Below are 24,035 nucleotides of genomic sequence, written 5' to 3'. Positions count from 1 at the left end.
TGCAATCTTGTGATCTCAGTGTTTGGCTTTCTGGGTGGCGTGCAAAAACAAACCTGGTTCAGTAACACCCTCTGTGGGCTCTGAGTCAAGCTAAAAATCCAGGAAGCCTGACAAGCTCTGGCAGAGGCTAACTGCCAGCTTTGACTCTCAGAGGCTGTCTAAAGTTGCCTGAGAGGAAAATCTGCCCTAGAAGGGTGTTTGAAGTCTGCTAGGATGATCCAGATCTCTAAATATGGCTTTTCTTTTGTGACAAGAGCTGAACTAAACCAGATCTCAATGATGTAACTATTCTAGAGATGCCTACTCACATGTAGCCAGAAACTGCATGCCACTGCCCAGCTCTGCTGGAAAGCGAGTAGATGCTCATCTGGAAAGTCATAAGTATAAGAGGAATTTGAGATTACCAAATCCATCCCCCTGGTTTTACAGATTAGAAAACTACGATCTAAAGAGGGCTACAGACTTGCCTCAGGAACACAGGGAGCTGATGGTAGGGCTAGGACAAACCAGGTACCCTGGCCCAATTATTCACCCAGCTGCATACTCAGGGAAGTTGGAAAAGGAAAGAAACTGACCCTAAGTGTAGGTCCTGCCCAGACTGGTAGCAGAAGAAACTAGAGAATGACGTATAGGTGTGATGAGCTTTAAATACAGTCACCACATTCTAGTAAAAAAAGCACCGAGTGGCTCTGTCCATTCAGATGAACAACTCTTTCATTGTTAACTAAGAAGATAATAAGGGAGTGGGAAGGGAGGTAAGCATGGAGGGAGGAAGCTGAGAAGACACCTTCCCGCCTACACGTACTGCAAGCCACAAAAAAACCCAAAGTAACGTGAATCTATTGAGTGATTTGCAGAGGTACTATGCAATTTGTCCCCTAGAAAGTGGAAACAGTTTTGAGATTCTTCCAGGTATGCCACTATCTCATCTTCAGGAGGTGTACTTTCATTCTGCGCCTTCTATGTAGGACCTCCAACATGAATCAATCATGGATCGTGCATGTGGAGGGCTGTCCCACCCTCATGATTGATTTCCAAAAGCAATATTGAAGTGCTTTCCACCATGAGTGAATAGACTCAGAGCCCCCTTGTGTTCCCCCTTGCTCTGTGAGGTCTGAATCAGTCTAAGAAGGTAAGAGTGGGGATGGGGAGCAGCCTTTCACTTCACAGTTAGAGAGACAGCTCAAAGTGCAAATCCTGATGAGGCAGCACTTGGAAAGAAAGAACATAACGCGATTATCATTTACTCCGTTTGATGAAGGACTCATTTTAGGTGTAGATGACTGATCTGTTTTGATGTGGGGTGGTGCTAGGCTGGGGAACTATTGGCTTCCAGAATTGAAGGGAGCGTTTACCAGAGGAAGAGGCGGGAGAGGATCAGCAGGCCAGAAGAGGCAGAAGACACTATGATTTTGTCAGTACACAAGCTTCAGGGGTAAGGAGGAGCAGGGACGCTGAGATAGGTCTACTTACCCACTGAGAATGCAGAATTCCTGGAGTGTGTTTGGTTTAAAGAATCTTCTGAAAATTATCCTTCTTAGAAGAATCACTGGATATGGTCGTTTCTGCTTTCAAGCAGATACCCATCTTAACATGTTAGCACCTCAATTTTAAGATTAATCTGCCTAGGTTAGTCTCCTGGAAGGGGCTAGTACTCCTTTATTTGTGGGGTAGCAATAGTCTCCCTACAGATAGAGACATCTGATTTGTCTCCAGACAACTGAGGTGTTTCTCTCCGTGATTGTGCCTGACCCTCTCCAGGACAGGAGTCGGTCTTATCTATCTTGGTGTCCTCCTGTTCAGAGCTCTTTCCCTCCCCACTGGCTCCCTGGCTGGGCACATCTGCACCTGGACCATCCATCATCACCTATCACTTCATTCCCCAGAAGGAGGCCCCCAGCGATCTTGTAGCCCGGAATGTGCAGGGAGCCAGAAGCCTGGGCTAGTGAATGTGCAGATAGAGATGCAGCAAAACTCCAAGTGAGTGTTCTTAAAAGCTCCACTGAAGTGTGCTCTTAGCACTAGCAGGAGGGAAAATGAGGAGCTTTGTGTTTGGGAACAAGGGTGAGATGAACTTAAGAAAAATTCTGGATGAAGGAAACATCTAGAAACTTAAAGTTTCTTTTTTTCCTCCTCCATCCTCACTGCTAGGAAGGAATGAGATCCCCATTACCATAGAAATGCAGAGATAGCTGGCTGCCTCTCACCTGCAGGCCTTCTCACACAGAAGCCCGCAGGGCTGAGGATTCACTTTACAAAAGAAAAACACAGTCACTTCCAACATTTATCAGTGTAGTATATGAAGACAATGACAGAACTGGTCAAACTGGTTGGAAGTAGGACCCTTCTCTAGTTCTATGACCTTGTCTAGAGCCAGGTGCAACTGCAAACAGGGGGTCAAATGAAATGATGAAGTGATGACAGAAGCCAAGTCTAGTCTTTTCAGTGGCTATAAAGAAGGGTTGTCAAGAACTGAGCAGACTCACAGCCCAAGGACTTTGGGAACCTGTGAGAGAGCTGCCAGCAAGCTCAGGGAGAGAGAGTCTTGACTCCACAGCACTTCATGAAGGAGAGAGACTGGGGAATTTTCTTCTTGACTAGACACTAGTAGCAGAAAGAACAATGACTGGGAAGCCAGGAGGCCTGGGGTCTAGGCCCAGCTGTGCCACCAACTAGCAGCAGCCATGAGCAAGTCACTTAACCCTTCTGAGATTCAGGTTGCTCCTCTGTAAAAGGTGGGGGTTACATTAGGTCAGGGATGGCAAATGGGTGGCACACACACCCTTACCTCTCTCACGCCTTCAGTAGAGGCTACAATTCAACCACATGACCGTTTAGAAGTTTTTCTACAGCATTCTAGACAGGTACTTCCAATTAGAGTTGGTACACAAGCTGAAATGTACTTACTCTCCCTCAATCTGATAATTTCTAAATGCCTTCCAGCTCCTAAATTGAAGCTGGAAGGTTCCAACTTTCAAAGTAAGAGATGACCATTTTTCTGATTTAGTAATAACTCACTCAAAACAAGGAAAATGGAAATTTAGGATCCTACTTTCCTACATTCCTCCTCCCCATCCTGAGGCTGAGTAGGATCTTCCTGAGGTCACACTGACCTTCCTTCTGTGCCAGAGACTTTTGTATTTAGCTTCGCCCTCTGTCAGTTCACCCAGCATGACAGTGTCCCAGACTGTAGCTCCCTTTTATCTAAAATAGCCCACACTTAAAAACTTTACATTTGGCATCAAGGAACCCACAAGGAAAGGAATTATCTCAGGTCACTAAAAACCAAGAGCCAGAAGAGAAGGCACTTAACGATTCCCTTTGCTGCTCACCAAAGCTAACCAGATTTACAGTCCTCAGCCCTGGCAGGCAGGCAATCATGCAAACAGTACCTGGATGGGGACGGCTTCAGGAATCCAGGTGGTTGCAACTGTGTTTTATTGAAAGAAGCAATGAAGTGGTTAACATGGGACATACCTCACAACCCACCCTTCACCCTCCAAACCACTTGTAGGGGGAAGCCTCAGGCCAGGGAAGTGTGCGTGTGTGTGTGTGTGTGTGAGTGTGTGTGTGTGTGTTTGTGTGTGTGTGTTGGATCTTGAGTTATTCCTTGCATCCCCAGGGCAAGGAAGGAAGGAAGAGGGGAGAGACAGGTGCCACCATGATGAGGTGGTGGGGCATCTCTCTGCTCCCGGCCTCAGGTGGAGACTTCCACAGAAGCGTCCAAGTGGACTGGCACGTACGGGTTCCCCTCACAGGCCACGATGATGTATCTCTCCATCCGGCTGGTCCGGTACGCACAGTTGGGGTACTTGGAGCCGCTCGTGAGGCAGCACTCTGTGATGCGCATGCTGGAGCTGCTCTGGTAGCAGTTGGACTGCCCGTTCTTGCAGGTGACATTTTCCTGGAAGCAGATGGCCTGGACATCGGCCAGGGGCTCGTGCACAAAGGTGTTCAACAACTTGCACCATCCCTGTATCATATTCCGGCGCATCATCATTTGGTTGCAGTAGTTGGAGCTGCTGCTGGAGGTGCCGTCAGAGTCCACGTGCTGCCGCTCAAACTTCATGGCCGCTGATTCACTGCCCAGGGAAGGCTGGACCACCCCCAGCACCAGCAGCACCAGGACTAGCAATGGGAACAGGACAAGGGACTTCTCCTGAGCCATAGTGGCCTCACTCCGCCCAAGGAGCCTAGCCAGGAAAGACAGAGAGGAAGAAAAGCATTGCCTTAGAAAGAGAAGCCCCACTTCCACCTGTGGTCTTCCACCTCACAGTCTCCCTCCCACCTTACAGTCAGCCAGAAAGACATCCCTCTTCCTGCGAGCTTTTCCAAGTAAGGAGACATTCACATGTCCTCTTCTCTAAGAACATTTGACTCCCACTCGCTACAGAGGCCGTCCTCCCCTCTGGGTGGTGACCCCGGAAGTAATCTAAAACCCTGAAAGTCTTCCCTTTGAACACTGAAGAAATTTTTATCTCAAATACATTTGAAAAGTAAAATACATTTGTACTCAATGCTCAAATGTGTGCTCAAAAGTGGCTCATTAGAAGATCCTTTTGAATAAACTATTAAATAAACCAAATTTTGAAGAGGCCAAATTATATCCCTGAGATACCACCAAGTGTCATCCAGGATCATGGTTGACAGAGCCCTGTTGTCCTACAGCACAAGGGAAACTCAGCCCAGTGCCTGACACTGGCATCACAAAGGATGCTATTGTATTCCAAAGAGAGATGCTCGTCTCCCCCAACCTGGGGGCTGCTTCTTTTCCAGCCCCATGGATTCTCTGCAGCTCAAATGCTCCCTCCTGACCCAGCTCTGGCCACAGCTGATTTTTGCCTGGCCCAAGCTTTCTCAGTGCTAGCCTCACCCGCCTGGCTCCCTCCTCTACAACCCTCAAGCAGAAGTAGCTCCTGAGACCACCTCTTGGGCGGCTTACCTGGGTCTCCAGCTTGGTCTCTGAGAGAGCCGGAAGGCCAGTTTCTGCAACCAGTCAATCCCTGAGGTGTGGACATTATACAGATTACAAGGGGGGTTGGCCTCCAAGAAGGGAAGGGTGGGAGGAGCATCTGGGTCTGAGTCCGGAGGAAAGCAAGGCCATTGTGAGGAAGAGGTGAGGAGTTGCCCAGGCCACCCTCTTTTCAGGGCTGCTGGGGAGAGTGAGTCTTTGCCTATAGGAGCCTTTCTTACCATACGAATCTTATCTGTCTGCTGGTTCACAAGTAGCAGCAGAGAAAGCCACTACAGCACTGATGTCTGAATCCCCAACCAAGTCCTTGTTATCTCTTTGAGGGCCATTTTCACCAAATAGCCCTTGGAGGTTAGAAAGGACACTTAACATGTGATCATATGAGACAGAGGGAAAGGGAGATCCACTCTCTCCCCAGGAGTCCTGGAGACCCTTTGGCGGTGTTAAGGCAAAATACCCAATAACCATTCTATAGATAAGAGAGAGAGGTGAGTCTTACTTGAGCCAGAGTGAGAATTATAACCCGGGAAGGACTTTTCCAGAAAGGAAGAAAGCTTTCTGGAGAACCATGGTTTTCAGTGCAGTCTTAGATCTTTTTAGAACAAAGAACATACATTAAACACGCCCAGGATACATATTCATCCAAGTTTCAAAGAGGTATTCAGTTGCAAATCAGCAGGCCAACATGATCTCAAAGTCGGGGAAAGGGAATAACCCAGGCGTTACCGATAGGGTGTTACTAATATGGCATAGAGGGGAAGTATGCATTCTTATCTTGAGAGACCACATTGTTTACTTTAATGGTTAAAGCGGATGTACAGTGTATGTTTGATAGGCCATAAATTAGACTTCTTTAGTTCAAGCCGAATCACTTTTGAATCCGAATAGTTAACCTGTATGCCCCTATATGTGAAAATCTCTTGTCAGCTGGGATTCCACATCTCTCTCCAGCACCTCTCCTGGGGGGAGGGGGGAGAGGTGTCCAGCCGCCCCCAGCTAGAACGCTTCCCAGATCTGGAGAAGGAGGGGGAGAGTGCCTGAACAGGGAGGAAAAGAAGGAAGCCTCCACAGGACCTCATCCAGTTCTGGCCACTTCGACATTCTGACATTCCTGGGTGTTGAATGTGAGTGTGTGGTAGATCTTATCTACAGTGACCACTTATCTGGTAGGTGAGAGTTGAGTAGAGGAACGAAAGATGAACCAAAACCCAAATACCTTTTGGAGAAAAGATAGAGAACATCGTATTTCTTATCAGCAGCATCCCTCCTAGAAAGAGATCTGTTTGTACTAGGTGACAATTTTGATACCTCTGGAGTGAGAATTATCAAAATATCCCCCCACGCTCTGGATTTAGACTGTCTCAGTTCAAATTCTGGTTTAATACCTTAAGAGCTGGGCAAGTTACAGAACTTTATTTCCCTGTTCCTCAGTTTCCTCATCTCTAAAATGAGGGTAATAATATATACCTCTTAGATTTGTTTTTAGGAAGAAATAAGATAAGATGGGCAGAGGGCTTAGAGTAATGCTTTGAAAGCATCCATAAATGCTAGGTCTTATGATGCGTCATGCCAGGTGGTGTTGAGATCCTCCCAAGGAATCTGTTTAAATAACACTGAGTGATCTCTGAATCGCTTTCTACAGGGGATAGAGTCAAAGAACTGCCAGGCTTTTGTTTTGCTAAAAACCTGAGCTGAAAATAGCTGGCAGTTTTGGAGCCCTGGGGAGGGAAAGAAAGGAGAAGAGGAGAGAAGAGAGAGAACTTGAAGGGAAGAACAGAATTCTTTAATAGGAAATTTTTAAATTGTTTTGCCATATGATATCCAAGAAATTTTTAGTAAAGTAACATTTGTCAATGAGTATGAATTTGGAAGAAGTGGGGCTAAGGAAATGTGGTGTGGCCAAGATTTTAGTTTCACGTTCTCACAGTTCACCCACCACCCCACCCTCCATACAGGCTTTGTTTGTCTCTTAGTCCTTAGATGGTACTCATATCATCTGGAGTGGTGTTGAGTGGAAAACTTTTCCTCTATCCATTTATGTTCTTGGTCAGGAGGCCTGCAAATTAACCGACAAAAGACAGATTAACAGGAGAATTGACAAAGTTTATTCATATGCATATGGAGGCACACAAAAGAAGTAGTTCACTGAACAGCTAGGGATAAGAGTTTATACACTAACTTAATAGGAGAAAGAAGGGAGGTGGGTGTGAATAGGGGCTTTATAGAAAATAAATGGGTTTTTTAAAGAAAGATTAATGAGCTTTTAGCGGAACAAATGGGAGGTAAGATAGTTTGTGATGCTGTTTGTTTATGCAAGAGTGAGTGGTCTATATTCTTCCTGGCTGTAAAACTCCCCAGGAGAGGGAATTTATAGCAGACTCACTCTCAGAAGACATTGCCTTTAGTCAGATAAGGGGAGCTTTCGAAAGGCTTCTTTCTGCATCTACTGAGTCTCAAATATCTTCAGTTTAAAATAATCTTCAATCAACTCTGGGAATCCGAGTAGGTCCCTACCATGGTCAATTTAGGATTTGTTCATTCAGTCATTCAGCAGTGGGAGTACAGAGATAAATAAGTCACAGGGCCTGCCCTAAAGATACCTGATGAGATGGATTGTAACATTGGTCAGGTGAGTCCCACCGAGGTGTTGGGCATGGCTACACAAAAGTAGTCATTCTTCTGGTACCCTGCCAATGTCAGAAGAATTTCTTCAGGGAGTCGGTCCAACAAGAAGATTTCAGAATCACAATTCCTATATGAATAGGCCTTCTGTAACCCAAATAAAGTTCTTCAGTAGCCTCCTTCCCTGGGCATCCCTGACTATAAGAAGCCATTTTGCCTATTTGTGTAGACAATCTAGACAAGCCCTCGGGGTTTTAATTCACTTCATGGGAACCATCAAAAACCCATCCTTACTATAGCCTTACCCTTGACCCAGTTGCAAAGGCATGTCCCCCTGTCTTAGGGCAATAGTTGCCACTGCAATGTTGTTGATGCTTCTGCTGAACTGGTTCTAGGCTCCCTGCTCCTAGTTTCTCATGCAGTAAGACACTACTACTGACTGAGAATACACAACACTTTTCAGCCAGCCAAGTAACCCCTTAGAAGATTCTATTACTCTTTCCCTCTCACATACTGTTCACCTCGGAAACACCTGAATCCTGACACTCTCCTGCTCCTACCAGAAGAAGGGGAGCCCTGTGATCATGTTATCTCAGGTAGGGAACTTTCTGTATCCTACTTAGATCTATTAGAGACTCCTATTTATTAGAGACTTCCTATTAAGAAGCCTGACCTAACGTTATTTGTTGATGGATCATACCTCAAAACTGAAACTTGAGGTTATCAAGTGGATATGCTATCACTAACCAAAGCTCTTCAGAATATAGTCTTCTGCTTGAGGTAAATCAGCCCAGATGGCAGAACTTATTGCACTTACTAGAGCTTGTCAACTAGCCGAAGACCAGAGAATAAAGCTATATACAGACAGCAGGTGTGCTTTTGGAGAAGTACATGACTTTGGGATGCTTTGGAAACAAGCATCAAAATGGACGGCAAGTTAAGGAACTTTTAGATGCACTCCTAGTTCCTGGACAGGTGGTTATTATAGAGTGAGGCCCACATTAAAAGAGATAATATGGAAGCGAAAGGAATTGCTCTAACAGATCATTATGCCAAATAAACTGCTTTAATTAAGATTATGAGTCTATTTAAACCCTCAAAAGATAAATCTCTGGACAAATTCAAAGAGGCCGTTATAAAATATCAACATTTAGCCCCTGATTATGAAAAAGAAGAATGGAAAAAATCTGGCTGTACCCTTCACTTGCATAATCCCTGGCACTCTCAAGAAATAATCTGAATTTTACCATGAAATACCCATCACGGAATAAACAATTTGCCTACTATCTTAAATCAACATTAGTAGAGAAACTTTAAAAAGAAAGCTGAGGTTATTTTCAGGTCACGTGTTACCTGTCAACAACACAATCCTGGAAAAGTTGTAAAGGTAGCACATGGCCAGGACCAAAGCCTCAAGGGTCCTTTGGATACCTTTAGCCGCTTATCCAGCTTCCACCCACGATGCGATTTGAATGTGTTTTAGTTATTATATGTCTATTTTCAGGGTGACTTGAAGCATTTCCTTGCCAAAAAGCTACCGCCCTTATAGTCACTAAAAAGCTGCTTGATTTTATGTTTTCAATCTAGAACATCCCAACCTTTATATCAAGTGATTGAGGCACACACTTTAAGGGAACCATTATAAAAGATCTCTGCAAGTTGTTACCCTTTACTCAAAAACTACACCGTCCTTACCATTCACAATCCGCTGGAAAGGCTGAAAGGACCAATGGCATCCTTAAATTAAAATTAGCAACATTTTCAGAAACCCTTGAACTCTCTTGCCCAAAGGTACTCCTACCCACTATCCCTTATGGCCATCAGCCACTCTCTCAGAAATATATGGGTTATCCCCCTACGAACCGATAATTGGAAGGCCCACGCACTTAGGAATTTCACCTCCAATACTACAACCTGCCCTACTTGCATGCAGACATAACAAAATATTGCAAGGGACTCACGTACTGTACCCACTCCTATTGCCAACAAGTTAAGGCCACCTTCCTACAACATCTTTCTAAACAATCTCTTCATGATCTTCAACCGGGGGATTTTATCTATGGGAAGAGCCATCAGAGAAAAACTGTTCCTGAACCCTGTTGGAAGGGACCTTATCAAATTCTGTTAACTACAAATACAGCAGTGAAACTCCGGGGGAGTCAATCACTGGGTCCATGGTTCACAACTAAATCAGCAATTCAGAATTCTGCGTAACTGGAAGGTTACTCCAATACAGGAACTAAAACAGGATTCTCCGAGATCCTCCAGAAACAGCTGATCTTCAGAAGCAGACAGCTGACCTAAGACCCTTGGAACAAGCCGACAACCATGGATAATGGACCGGTTCCACACATGATGTTGGAGCAAGACTCCTGTCTAATTCCTGGTTGTTTTTTTTTTAATATGCTTGCTTATAATCTCATTATTTTCTATATACCTCTTGTTGTCATCTGCCCATAATGAGCCTTTTTCTCTTCTCTTCCTACTTTATTATAATTGTTAGGTCAGAATATACTCATTCTAAAAAGGTAAACATATGATGTGATGGATGTTTTAATTAACTCAATGGGGGGAATCCTTTCACAATGTATACATATATTAAATCATCACATTGTACACTTTAAATATCTTACAATTTTGTTTGTCAATTATACCTCAATAAAGCTGGAAAAAAAAAAACCCAAAAAGAACAAACTTGTTCTAATACCATTTTTAGATTATCCCAAACAGTAGCCACTGCCTTCAATCTTACTGACTGCGGAATATGCCACCCACCCCCAGATCCCCATGATAAAAACCTCTGGGTAATTCTGATGTCATTATATGAGACCATAGGCAATCACAGCCGATGGTGTTTCCACTTGCATCTACAAGGACAACTGACTCTAAACAAGTCAATCTGTGACTTTGCTAGTATCCCTCTCTCCCAGAAATAGAACCAATTATTATAATCTATTGTTCAGACCCTAATTCTAAATTTGAATTCAACAACCTCCCTGGGGTGATGGGCTGAACTCTTGGCACCTAGAAAAGACTAGTAGAGATCCAAATATGTAATGTAAGGCCTTGGTTCCAACCTCATGTCATGAACAACTCCTTGTTTCCTGGATCTCCACGTGCCCCTACTGGATACCACTTCCTTTGTGGTCAGGATACCTGATCCTGTTTGCTCAGACTAACACCTCATGAACTTTAGGAACAGTATTCCAAGACTCGTCTGTACACACAGACCCTAATTCTATAAATCACCAAGGCTGGAAATTCCAACTCAGACATGAGGTCCAAACTGAGGCCTTTGGATTATTAAGGCACACTACTTAGGGGAATTACTGACTCAATTTTTATTCAAATAATCAGAGCAGTGTTCCTATCAGGGGGATCATAAAAATAGAAAAGACTTTAAGAAACCTATCACTAAATCCAGTAGAAGTTATTAATGATACCACCTCTGCCCTAGATGGAATACAGATTGTTCTCAACTCATTAGCACAAGCAGTGATGGATAATCACATTGCTTTAGATTTTTTGTTGGCTAGTCATGGTGATGTCTGTGCCATTCCTAATACTTTCTGTCATATTTGTCAATGAAACAGGTAAAGTATAACAAGCTATACATTGCCTTAAAGAAAAAGCTATTTGGATATCTAAGGTTGATCCTCATGGCCTTTGGAATTTCTTCTCTTAGCCTGGGTTGGGCATTTGGGCTTCCTGGTTTTGAAGTGTCTCAGAGGGACTCTTGTTCTTGTTTTAGTGATAGTGGTCATTATGCAGGTCTGTTGCATTTTATCCAGAGTCTTAAATGCTTCTACGCAGCCCCTCTCTTATCAGATAATCACTGTGATGATACAACAGAAAGATCAAGAAGATCTTGCAATACAGTTAGCCATGAAGATACCTGAACAATTTCTGAGCAGTGAAGGTCTGGAATTATAGCTTTCTCCAAATTTGTCAACTTCTTGGAAGTGAGAAAATGAATAGAAAGAGAGACTGAGAGACTGAATGTACAAACAGACAATGGCCAAACTATACATAAAAATAAACCTCTGACCCACAATGTGCAGGAATTGTGGGATCCACAGTAAGTCCACGAATTCAACCCACTGTACACAGCAAACCGTCCAGGAAGCCAAACAACAACCCCGGGTGCATTTGGCCCAAAATAGTTGGGACTTGATTAATAACTGAAAGCTTCCATAATTTATGTCCTCACTTCCCCAACTTAGGACAAACCAGAGAAAGCCAAATAGCATTCCTAACCAATCACACAGGTTGTCCTGCTTCTAGTTAGCCTGCCTCCAGCTTCCCCAGGCCAACAGCCTCCAATCAGGGCACACCTGAAGGCTTCCCTTTCTTCCACCATAAAGTTTTCCCACTTCCCTGCCCTTGAGTCTTTGCCAAACACAAGTGATGGTGATTGGCTTCCTTCCATAACAAACTCTGAATAAGTAGACTTTGTTTTCATTTGAGTGATTTTGTTCATTTCCACACGATCTTTACAAGACCAAGGAAAGGCATATGTACAGGGTATGGATGTTTTTACAAGGAAAGTTCAGAAAAATCTCAAGGATGTCCTGTTGTTAGGCTGGCTCAACACAGCCCCCCAAACACACACACATACACACACACACACACGATGATATTCAGGGGTTCCTTGTCAAACCCAGAAAAGAGGAAGCAGAAAAAAATTAGAACAGGAAAAGATGGAAAAGTGGAGGCAGGCAAAGGGAGGTGAGCAATGATTGAAAGGGGAAGGCAGCGAGGGGAAAGGATGGAGGAAATACCCAAAAAGATGTCTGATCCAGTGCTTCCCCTGACACCCCCTGCCATGGCTTCCTACAACACAGATGCCCACAGAGGTGAAATGGGGTGACCGCCAAGATGCTATCCTTCAACTCATCTTTTTCCATCCAGAAATCCCACATGTGATTCTAAACCGAAGATGTAAGATTGGTTTTTAAAGACTGATTATATGGGGAGTGGAAGGGACAGGGGTGGAGGTTAAGCCAAGATAATGAGCAGCACTTCTCCCACCTCTAGCTCTTCCTGCCTTGTAGAAAACTCCAGCCTGGCCTGCAGAGTTCTCTTCCCTAACTCTCTGCACTTAAGCCACTCCCTGGCTAGTGCTGACCTATGACAGGTGATAGAGCAGAACTGAGCAAGAGACTACAGGGAGGGAGGCAGAGCCAGAGATCTCCATCTTAAGGCCCCTCCATCTGGGGACTCTTCCTCTCCTTTCACTCCCGTTGGCCTCAGACACTAAAAAGAGTTTGGGACATATACACTTAAGAGTTGATTCTCAAACAATCATGTGTGAGAAAGTATGCTGGGTCTGAGAGTATTTGCGGGCATGTGAGGGGCAGAGGTGCAACTTCGGCAAAGATGTCCTTTGTCTTCATGTCTCAGCCTCTCCTTTCTGAGCTTCTCCCTCTTCTCTTCTCTTCCACACATCTGTGCAGATGCTCCTTGCCTGGTCTCTTCTTTTATCTTCCTCCTTAAGAATCCAAAACCATGTAGAACCCAATCAAATATAACATATATTTTAAGCTTTATTTCCAAATGTAGAATTAAATATTTTATCTTCTTATTACAGAACTTCATTTTATGAGGGTGGATATAGATGGATTTTTTTGGAAGAGAGGGAAGCGTTTCCTGGCACCCTGAAATCTCTCAGAGGAGCCTGTTGATCAGCCTGAGTGTGAAGGGGATGGTGTGTTGGGGGGACATCCGGTTGTAGGCAAGTGAGAAACAAGGGGATGGTGTCCAGTGAGTTCCAGAAGGTATGAGCGCAACCGACATATCCGAGCCCTTGGGATCCTGAGCTTGTCCTCCTAGAGAAGTGACTAGGCAGTGTTGGATTTGCTATGACTTTTCCCAAAATGCCCACTACTCTTTCCGTCACTGAGCATGGCTCAGCTATCCAGGTTCCAAGTCTGAATTCTCGGGAGGGGTGGAGTGAGGACAAACCTGAGTGTTCCAAGCAGGCTCCCAAAACCACATCACATCATGAAGCCACTTCAGTGCCTGGCCTGATCCCAGGCATGCACCCAGGGAAGTGCATTTTTGCCCCCTCCACAGAATGCCTGGAAATTAATCTCTGAAACCCTCCTAAATTCAAAGCCAGCCCAGGAATATTAGAACTACACCACATCTGTGGACTCTGGGCCCAGAGGAGCCTCCTTACAAAAAGGCTGTGGCAAGGGCCACCCATGCCCCCCACGCTCTTCTCTCAAATAGTGCACCTGCCCCTCGCCCACGTTATGCCCAGTTTTCCTGACTCCTCTTCCGTAGAGAGGCTCTGGACTCTCTGGAGCTAACCCCATGGAGACAAAGGTCAATTTGTTTTGCAGTAACTTGGGAGACTTTACGCTCTTATAAAGCTAAAGACTCTCAGGAGACAAACAGTGTGGCCCCTCAAGCCTGTCACAATGTTATGCATTTATAGGCCTCAATTGAGAAGCCCCTTCTCCAGTGAAACACTGTACAATCTTCTCCCAATTTCAGCCTCCTGCCCACACCCCAACATTTCACCTCACATGACAAATCAACTACAAGATGGCAAAAAGCTTTTAAGGATGTGCAGGTTATTATTCCTGCTGATTATTCTCATTTTATAAGACTTCTCATTTCTCTTTTTGCCCATGCCACTTCCATATACCCAACAGCATAAACTGGAAAAGAAAGGGGTTCCAACATCTGAGCCCCTGTTTGAAGCCAACCAGGCACAGGTTGTACTTTCCCAGAGGGTGGCTCTGACTTGCCTGTGAGCCCACCAGGTGTGGTCAATAGCCTGATCTCCAGAACACACAGAGATGGGCCCCATCTCCCGCCTCCACCTCCCAGCCTCCCAACACTATCATTGTTTTCCTCAGCCCCCAGGACACAGTGCAATCTCCGTATGTCCTTTCCCACTCCCAAGTACCAGCTTTGAGTCTTCTTAAATGAAGGTCAGATATTGCCCAGGTGTCTGAAGAAAAATGGAGACTTGGGTGTCTGTGATTCCTTGTTAGAGAAGACCTAATTCTCTTTCAGCCTGCATTGTTCAGTGGTCTCTTGGTTTCACCCATTTAGGGGAGCCCCCATCCCCTCTAAAGCAAGCATCAGGGATAGCCCACTTGCGCCAGCTCTGCTGATAGTTTATCACAGTGGCATTAATTATTGACGGGGACTCTTGTGTGAAAGACAACAGCTGATAAGAGAGGAAGGCAGGGCACCTGAGGGATCTGGGAGCCTGGAATCTGCAGTCTCCACCAGAGCCACAGACCTTGTCTTCTCCTGAGAAGAGCTAAGCAATTAAATCACGGACTTTGTTTAAGGCCCAAGTGCTGAGAATTCTCCCCAACAGAAGCAGCCCCTAGAGTTGCGATACAAAGCAGACCTTGATAGGAGGTCCAGTAGAGGTGAGGTTGGGGTTATTGGGAAGCAATAGGAGGAAAGGGGTGGAGTGGGGGCAATCAGGGAAGTTTCATAGCAAAGATGACCTTGGAGAGGACTTTTAAGGATAAATAGATTTTTTTTTGTTAGACGCAGAGTAAGGGAAATTCAGACAGAAAAAAGGCCAGAAAGAGAAGTAGACACACATGGCAGAGCACTATATGTTTAGAAAATGACAAGTTTCTTCGTGTGGCTGGGAGGAGATAGGGGATGGCACAGAAAAAACATTTAGGCCAGAGTAGAAGTATCTTGAATGCCATACAAAAGACTTCGTTACGTAAAAGATATAGACAGTTACCTTGAACTCAAGGAATGGAAGGACGCAAGCAGTGGAAGGGACCTTCCTCCAGGTCTCCCATTATACACACGAGGAGACTGAGGGCCAGAGCAGTCCTAAGGTCAGACAAAACCTTGACAGCAGAAGCGGAAATCATCCTCATATCCCCAACTTCCGGGACAGACTACGCTATGCTGCCTGATGTGCCATGGGTGGGGAACCTCCCCATGGGACGTGCACCCAAAGGGCTGCAATCTCTCATTGTGAAATTGATGTCTTCTTCTGGGTCTGGATTTCTGCTGGAATTCTCCCACAGGGGAGAAGTGTGGTGGGAGAAGGCAGAGATGGCTCTGCTGCTGACCCTATCTGTGGAGTTAGGGGCTAGTGGCACACACTGAGGTGCAATCAGGGGCACTTCCATTGAAGCAGCTGGAGCAAGGGGAGAGAAGGCAGGGAGGGGATGAGTGGGTGAGGGCTCCCAGCTCTCCAGTCCCTGGGGCGCATTTGTTGATTTTACTGGGGACCCTGGTGGAAGGAGAGCCTATTTAGAAGGAAGAGGCCCCCAGGAGGACAGCTACTCCAAGCAGTATCCCTCCCTCTCTTTAAGAGGCCTCACATGCCAGCTCCATCAATGAAGCAAGGTCTTGAGAAAAGTGATTTGCTTAGAAAGCTCCCCAGTCACGCATCTTCCATCTCCTGCTTTCCTCCTTGTGTTAATCATTAGGACTGTAACAATGAGCACAGTGATTCTTTTCCCACAGGTGGGAGATATTGTCAAGGGACAAACCATGTAGATGGGGAAGTCCATGTAGGCATACCAAGTGAAGAGAGCCCAGTCATATCCAGTTTAGGGGATTTACCAAGTCTCACATCTACTTAAGAGGAGCCTGTTATCAGGCCACTAAGTCCAACCCTCTCCTGACCCCTGGCTGACCTGCTTTGAGCTCTGGATTAAATAGTCCTGTTGAGTTCCCTCATTGCAATCTGATCCGGCCTGAGTTCCTTCTCTCTGGATATAGGTCTCACGTCTCTGGAAAGGCTAATCCTCAATCCCCCTCAGCTTTTCTGGTTCTGCCCCAAACTCAACTCCACTTTTTTTTTTTCTTTTAGTAATTTTATCTCTCATAGAGGAGCTAGAAAAGCAGGCCTCAGCAGGGCTATGGTTGTTTTATATGAGCAGAAGAGTGTATTTCACCCTCAGCATACACATGGGCGAGGAAAAGTGTGGGTGCCAGACAACCCAACTTTCTCCACAAACTGGGCCATGAGGCGTCGGGCGGTAGATCATGCATTGACTGTGGCCAAGACATGTGACCTCTCTGGGCCTTAATATTGTTTTCTGAGTAATGAAAGAGTGAAGAAAGGTGATCTCTATGATCGCTCCCAGTTAAAACATTGTTTTGTTTCTTTCGAAATGTTTTCTTCTTCTAAAGATCTTTGTCTCAATAGCTCCCAGGAAGAAACGTTGGATCTCAATATAAGATCTATTCCTTAAGACTTTCATCCTTTTCACAGAGCCAAAGTTGCTTTTGTGGCTGTATTCACCAATTGTCTTTTGTCTAACTGAAAAACAAACCCATTCGCACACCTTAGTCCGGAAACACAGGTTCATAGAAAGGGAGAGGAAAGCTCTCGCCTTCCCCCCACCTCACCCTCCTGAATTCCTGTCAAAGGCCAGCAAGAAATGGATTTTTATCCTAACATAGATTCTACATATTTTCACATTAAATAAACTACACAAACTCTCATCTTTCTATGAAAAAAATTAAATATCTTCAGTGTAGTCACATTTGAAGAAGTTTAAAACTTTAATTGTGTAGCTGAGGTGGCACAAAGAACAAGCATTGTAATTTAACATATTAATGTATTATGTGTTGATTTCTACAATATGTTCATTTCTATATGATTCTATAAAAAATAAGGAAGAAACAATTTTTGCCTGTCTATGGTTCCATTATCAATTCATTATGTAAATAGAAAGTTTCAGTAATATAGTCTTATCAGAGACCCAGAAATTAGAGACAAATCTAGTAATAGAGTTTATAATACAGAATTAGAGGGTACTCATTAATGAATTTTGGGAACAATCAATAATCAGCAATTATTCATTAGGAAGTTCCAGTATATATCTAAGTTACCAAGTGACCTACTTGGCAAGTATTGAAAAAGATGCAAAATATTCAAACTCCTGATAAACAAATAGAAATATATTACTTGTGTTTTCATCATCTAGAAAAACATTTATTAACATTTTTAGTGTGTAATTCTCTACACTTTTGTCTATGCTGTGTACATATTTTTATAAAATATGGGATACTATATACTGCTTCAGATTCTGCCATTTCTCTTAAAATGTATCTAGGGTCCTGGTAATATTCAGTTTCTCAACCTGGATAGTGGTGAAAAAAGATGTGTTCAGTTTGGATTATTTATTGAGCTAGATACTTATGATTTGTGCATTTTTCTGCATATATTATGTTATATTTCAACAAAGTTTACTCAAAAAATGCATCCTAGGGGCCGGCCTAGTGGCGTAGTGACTAAGTTTGCGCACTCCACTTTGGTGGCCCGGGGTTCATAGGTTCAGATCCTGGGTGTGGACCTATGCACTGCTTATCAAGCCATGCTGTGCCAGGCGTCCCACGTATAAAGTAGGGGAAAATGGGCATGGATGTTAGCCCCGGGCCAATCCTCCTCAGCAAAAAGAAGAGGATTGGCAACAGATGTTACGTCAGGGCTAATCTTCCTCACCAAAGGAAAAAAAAAAAGCATCCTAAGCATTTATTGCAAGTCAACAAATATCTACATTATTCTGAATGGCTCCAAGTCTTTCATGTTATGGATGTAACATGATCCATTAAACAAACTCCCTATAGTTGGACATTTATAACATTTACAACTTTTTACATATACACATTCTAAAATAAAAACCCTCTACATTTGCATTTATACTCTTGTGTCATAAGTCGGCTTCTCTGGCAAACAGACGCGGAGATAAAGATTTGCATTCAGGAAGTTTATTGGGGAATGGTCTTGGGATTAATACCTACAGAGGGAGTGAAGGAAGCATGATTGGGCAAAAGGAGAAGTTGAATTTTGATGCAGTCACAACAAAGGTCTCAGCCAATCCCACAGGAAGCTCTAGAGCTAGAACAATGCTTCAGGGTTGTCCTGAATTAAAGTAAAGGGCCAGGCCTTTACACCTCCTCGCTGACCATTCACTAGTTGGGGACCGCCCTGGGGGAAGGGGGCTTTACCTTAGGCAGGATGGCTATCTGCCAATGTGGGCAATTCGCAGAGACGCACTTGGCTGAGAGCTGTCTGTCATCACCACTCCAGCAGCTGGGGAATGAGTGCTTTGGTCCTGAGGTGTGGGAACTGGGACACACACCACAGCATCCACTACACCTTGTCCTATTACTTCCTTGGCATAAATTCCTAGATATGTTCAGAGGGCCTAGACTTTTGATAATGCTTTAGATGTTATCAATTGTCCTCTATAAAGGTTATCAATATTTCAATTCTAATAGGAGATCAAGAGGGTAATTTTTTTCTCTGCCAAACAACAGTACATTATATGTACTGTAATGACCTTGTCTGCTCGTTTGTCTGTGATTCCACAACATCTCACACACACCTTGATTATACCACTTCTCGAATTCAATGGGAATTCTTTCTTCTCAGTCTCCCCCAATATACTGTGCATTTTCAAGGGCAAAGACCATGCCTCATTCACACTTATATTTCCTGACCTTGTGCCATGTGCACAGTAGGTCTCCAATAAATACTTGTTAAATGAATTAATACCTCATTGTAGAAGGCTAGAGAAACACAAGAGACAGACTGACTAGAAAAAGAGATAACACCATGCAAAAGATATCAGACATACTGCAGAATCAAAAGGTGATCGTGGGAGTAATGGAACGTGTTTTTCGTGGAGGAAGAAGGTATCATGATATTTGATATTCATAATATCATCTGAAAAAGAACAAATGGAAAGCCAAGTTCCCTAAGAAAGAAGCACTAATGTGTGGTTGCTACTGTAGAAGGGGTGCTTTACATTATTATAAAGCAGAGAAGTAGCAGATACAGCTCAGGTAACACAGATGGTCAGGGAAAAAGTGTTTTGTTCCCAGCTCTACTGCTTATAATTAGATGGGACTTTACTATAAATTCCTTTGGAAGGTTTTTAAAATACTGATGCCTAGGTGCCACCACCAGAGATTCTAATATAGTTAGTCTTGGGTAAACCTGATGCTCATTATTTTTAAATCTCTCTGGGTAATTCAAATGTTCAACCAGGATTGAAAAATCTCTTCACCAACTTACTTTACCTTTCAATTTCCTTATGTGTAAAATGAGAGAGGGAATAAAATAATTAATAAAATGAGGATATTAGTATGGCTTATCTCTAAATTCTCTTACAACTCATTTGTTCTATAATTCTCTGACTCTAAATGAGCAAAGATAAGCAAAGTCCCCAGGTCTATAGAGCTACCTGGGAAAAGAGCTGGCCAAGGTTCTAATTCCCAGAGTCCTCTACTGAGGAAAAGGTGAGCTCATCTCCTTAGTGTGTCCTATCATAGCAAAGCAGGATTCTGAATTTCTCCTCAGAACCATGCACAACTCCATGACACCAGAAGTAGAAGCTATGATGCTTAATGGAAAGAAAAGGCTGAAAACAGGTTTAAAGATCTTTGGGTGCTTAAAGATCTTTCATAATGAAAATGCTTCACAGCCAGTGAGAACAAGACAAATATAAATGTATTCAAATACATTTTTCCTACCTCAAGGCTCTTAATGGGTACCATTTCTTGAACTGGATAGAAATTTTTACCATTCTTGACATATGGCTAATTATGTTGCAATTGAATGCAAGAATTGAGTCTTACATCAAACTAAGTACTTCCCACATGGGTCAAACACGGTTCTAGGAGCAGAATGGGTAACAAATTTTTCTCAGATTAAATTGAAATTTACCTGTAAGCACAACAGTACAGGTCAGAAGTCCAAGGTAACTGATGAATTAGACAATTAAATCTGCCAATAGTCATTTTAGGTCAATCTAGATTTTCATTGGAGACAATAGCTTGATAATAGTACCTGAAACTGTATTCTGGGTAGGGCAAGGTTGTGTTGATGACACTCTGTAAGAGTTACATTCTTGGAGGTCCCCCCATTCATAAACACACGGCAGGTAGTACCAGATTAGCCGTTAAAGTGATGAGGAAGTCCCAGGAGCACATCATCATCAGAAAAAAGCAAACTCATCTTAAAGTACTACCTTTAGCAGGCCGACCCCGTGGCTTGGCGGTTGGGTGCACGCGCTCTGCTAGTGGCGGCCCGGGTTCGGTCCTGGCGCGCGCCAATGCCGCTTCTCCCGCCGGGCTGAGGCGGCGTCCCACGTGCAGCGGCTGGAAGGATGTGCAACTGTGACATGCAGCTGTCTGCTGGGGCTTTGGGGGGAAAAAAGGGGAGGAGGATTGGCAATAGATGTTGGCTCCGAGCCCCTCTTTCTCTACAAGAGGAGGAGGATTGGCATGGATGTTAGCTAAGGGCTGATCTTCCTCACAAAAAAAAAAAAAGTACTACCTTTGGTCCTGGTTTGTGTAAAATGGTATATTCCACCTCTCAAAATTTACAACAGGAGGAAGGTTTTTAATATCTGGGGGTTTTGGGGGGGCTGGGGACATGGATCTTTTCTTTTTATCATTTATTTTATAGCTATTATTTATATCATGGCCAGGTGAAATTCCAGATATTTCTGACCACTTTGGACCCAGAGTTCTGGTATGAGTTTGGCATCTCACTTTGAAGAGCTCAGGATAGTTAGTTATCATACGCCAGAGGCTTCTGGGTTTCTACTAGAGGTCCACAGAAAAATTTAGGGAAAAAGGAGATCGGTGATAAGCAGGGGAATTCTAAAATGATTAGCTGGAAAAACAAACGGGATGGGCCAGAGGAGGAAAGCCTTTAAGTAAAACTTTTTTGGGAAGGAGGCGCTGGCGGGAGTGGCGGGTGCACTCAGCAGGGGTGATTGCTACCACCCCCACCGCGCGTGGCAACCTTGGTGGGCTGAGATCGGCTTCCGATGCCTCCACCGCACTGGCCGGCAGGGGGCGCCCCGCCGCCTGGACCGCGAGTGCCAAGGGAAGACCAGAACCTTTTCTCTCAATGCTTCTTAGCAAGGCTGAGCTGAGCTGAATCTTTCCAAAGACTGCTATAGTTACTGAGAAAACAGCATGGTAATAAACATAGAGGATACAATTGGCATAAAAGTGTCTAGCTTACAAAAGTCAAGTTTTCTGATCTTGTAGTGGCTAAATGGCCCCCAGAGTCCGTGGTCAATTTCACGTTACCTTGAGGTGCCTACCCTACAGTAGACCCCAAAGAGGAAGGTGTGAGGATTGACTGTCTACTGAACATCCACCGTGTTCCCAGAGCTTTACACACTTCTACACAAACCTGGAGTGAGGATCCTGTTTCTGGCTTATTAGCGGAAAATCTGAAGCCCAGGAGGAGCATAAGTAATTTGCTCTAAATCGCAAAGCTAGTAAGTGACAGGGTTGGGAGTTATTTCTCAACTTTTCACAGCAACACACAGCTTCCACAGGAGCTGTCACAATTTCTAGGCGTCTTACCCTTCTAGCTTTGTTAATTATAAACAGCTAACTAACTTCATGTGAAAGGAGATGGGAATGTCTCATAAAGTCTGAGTGCTTCCAGGACCTTCTACTCCCAATAGCCAAGTTTATACTATTTATTTCCATAAATGCTCTTCTTCCCTCCTTTCTTTGTTCACAGGAGTGGACACTTTGCACAGAAGATACATTTCCTCATAAAATTGCTCAATTGTTTTCCTTCTTCAAGAAAGAAGCAGGGCAAAACCCAGGGGTCCAGAAAGTCTGGATAATCAGATATTCTTAGAAACCAGGATCACATCAATAGATTTTTTTTAAAGATTTGATAAGATTCAAAAAATGTTGATTTTTTCAAAGAATGGAAAGATGTTTCCTTAATATAATGAGGTATCTAGGTCTAGATGACTAGTGGCTTCCTCTGGTGTGCCAAATCTAATCAATTGTGGCAGTTATCTGTAGTGCTCTGTAATCAATCAGTCAAGTCTACTACGAAAAAGAGTGGGAAGGAGCATCAAGTACTTACCAACATTTATCTATCTATATTGATCCTTCTAAAATTAAAAGCAGATAATGACACCAGCAATATTTACAATTGATAGCAAGCAATGGGCTTGCTCTGCTCCCCACAATCTGAGCCAGTTAATCACATGAGGTAGAGATCAAGAAAGGAAGTTTTAATTCAACTGGCAGGCATAATCGGGAAGATGGCAGACTAATGTCTCAAAAAAGTCATCTTCAAAGATTACAGAATCTTGAGGTAGTTATATAAGGAAAATGGGCAGTAAGGAGAGGTTTAGAAATATTAGCCTTCAGACGTGACAGACTCCAGGATCTTTCACTGTTCTTTTCTTCTGTCAATGATGATGAATATCTTGTAGGTGTGTTTCTCGCCTGTGGTCAGCCTGTTCCCAGGAAGAAACTTGTAGAACAAAGTTTTAATTTATCAAACTATAGGGAAGTACATACATAAGCGGAGGCCCTAAATCAGGAGAGCATGTGAATTATTTTAGAATACGTGCAGAGCGGTGAGTAGTCACACAGAGGAGAGGGTGGGGCCATTTCACGTAACAAGATGGCCTCACTTATGCTAACTTACAATTTCCCCCCTGTCAGTAGTAACCCATAATTTTATGGTTAAGGGGAAGACAGGGCATCGTAATTTCTCTAGCTACTTTCTGCTGAATCGGGACATCATAGAAGACCATAGCATGGAAAAGAGCCACTTTCCATTTGAATTTGTTGGAGGGGTCCCTTAAGGGGAACTATCATGTTGTTGACTTGAGCAATTTGGAGCTTATGGCAGGTAGGCATTTAATACCCAACTTAAGAAGGAGAAAGATTAATGCTCCAATGAACAGAACTGTGAAAAGAAGGTTTAGATAGAACAGAGCCAAGTTTTCTTTTAAAGACCTATCTTAGCTCGCCAAGGGTTTCTGCCACCCACTTATCCCTCAAAATAGGTGTGACACTTTCCTGTGATTTGGGGGCTGCCTTGATCTGGGAGTGATGTATCCAGGGTTTCACCCCTGTGTGTTTTATGGATGAGTGAGTGGTGAGAAGAGTCTCAAAGGGGCCATTTGGGTGACAACTGGTTTTTGGGTTCCTGGTCTTTTCAAGTTTTCAGCAAAACATGATCACCAGGTTGGAAGGCATGTAATGGGACATCAGATGGATATGCAAACCTGTGAGAAGCAAACTCATAGATAGAAGTTAATACAGAGCTTAATGATTTAACATAATTAGCAATTATAACATTCCTTAAAACATCCAGAGATTCAGTCCCAGGGGAAGAAGCCTGAAAGGGTCTCCCATATAGAATTTTGAAAGGATTCAATTTGAGTCCTCTTCAGGGAGCTACTCTAACCCATAGCAGGGCAAGGGGCAGTACCTTATCCCAAGTTAATTGTGTTTCCCAACAGATTTTAGCAACGGTCTTCTGTAAGGTATGACTCGTTTTCTCGATCTTTCCAGTTGATTGAGGTTTCCAAGCTGAATGTAGTATCTATCAGATGTCTAAGCTTTTGGACACTTGTTGGGTTATTTGGGAGACAAAAGCTGATCCATTATCACTCTGCAAGGTATTAGGCAGACC

At 43.8% G+C, this 24,035-nt stretch overlaps 1 protein-coding gene across 1 annotated transcript; it reads right to left on the bottom strand.

Annotated features, from left to right (window-relative positions):
• Positions 1 to 2,138: 2,138 nt before the first annotated feature.
• RNASE1 (ribonuclease A family member 1, pancreatic) lies at positions 2,139 to 5,994 on the bottom strand. The gene is made up of 2 exons (XM_058541058.1): positions 4,943 to 5,994; positions 2,139 to 4,193 (listed from the first exon to the last, which is right to left on the bottom strand). The coding sequence occupies exons 1-2, from the start codon at positions 5,194 to 5,196 to the stop codon at positions 3,698 to 3,700; spliced, it is 750 nt and encodes a 249-aa protein (XP_058397041.1). The 5' UTR covers positions 5,197 to 5,994; the 3' UTR covers positions 2,139 to 3,697.
• Positions 5,995 to 24,035: the final 18,041 nt, after the last annotated feature.

This window comes from Diceros bicornis, chromosome 5, assembly GCF_020826845.1.
Source record: "Diceros bicornis minor isolate mBicDic1 chromosome 5, mDicBic1.mat.cur, whole genome shotgun sequence".
NCBI classification, from domain to species: domain Eukaryota; kingdom Metazoa; phylum Chordata; class Mammalia; order Perissodactyla; family Rhinocerotidae; genus Diceros; species Diceros bicornis.
This window is presented reverse-complemented; position numbering and strand designations above follow the sequence as displayed.

Excerpts from the sequence above, each read along its gene's own strand:
- RNASE1 (XM_058541058.1), bottom strand. The coding sequence starts at position 5,196 with ATGGTAAGAAAGGCTCCTATAGGCAAAGACTCACTCTCCCCAGCAGCC. Across the intron at positions 4,194-4,942 it reads AGACCAAGCTGGAGACCCAG|GCTCCTTGGGCGGAGTGAGG; the intron begins GTAAGCCGCCCA and ends TTTCCTGGCTAG.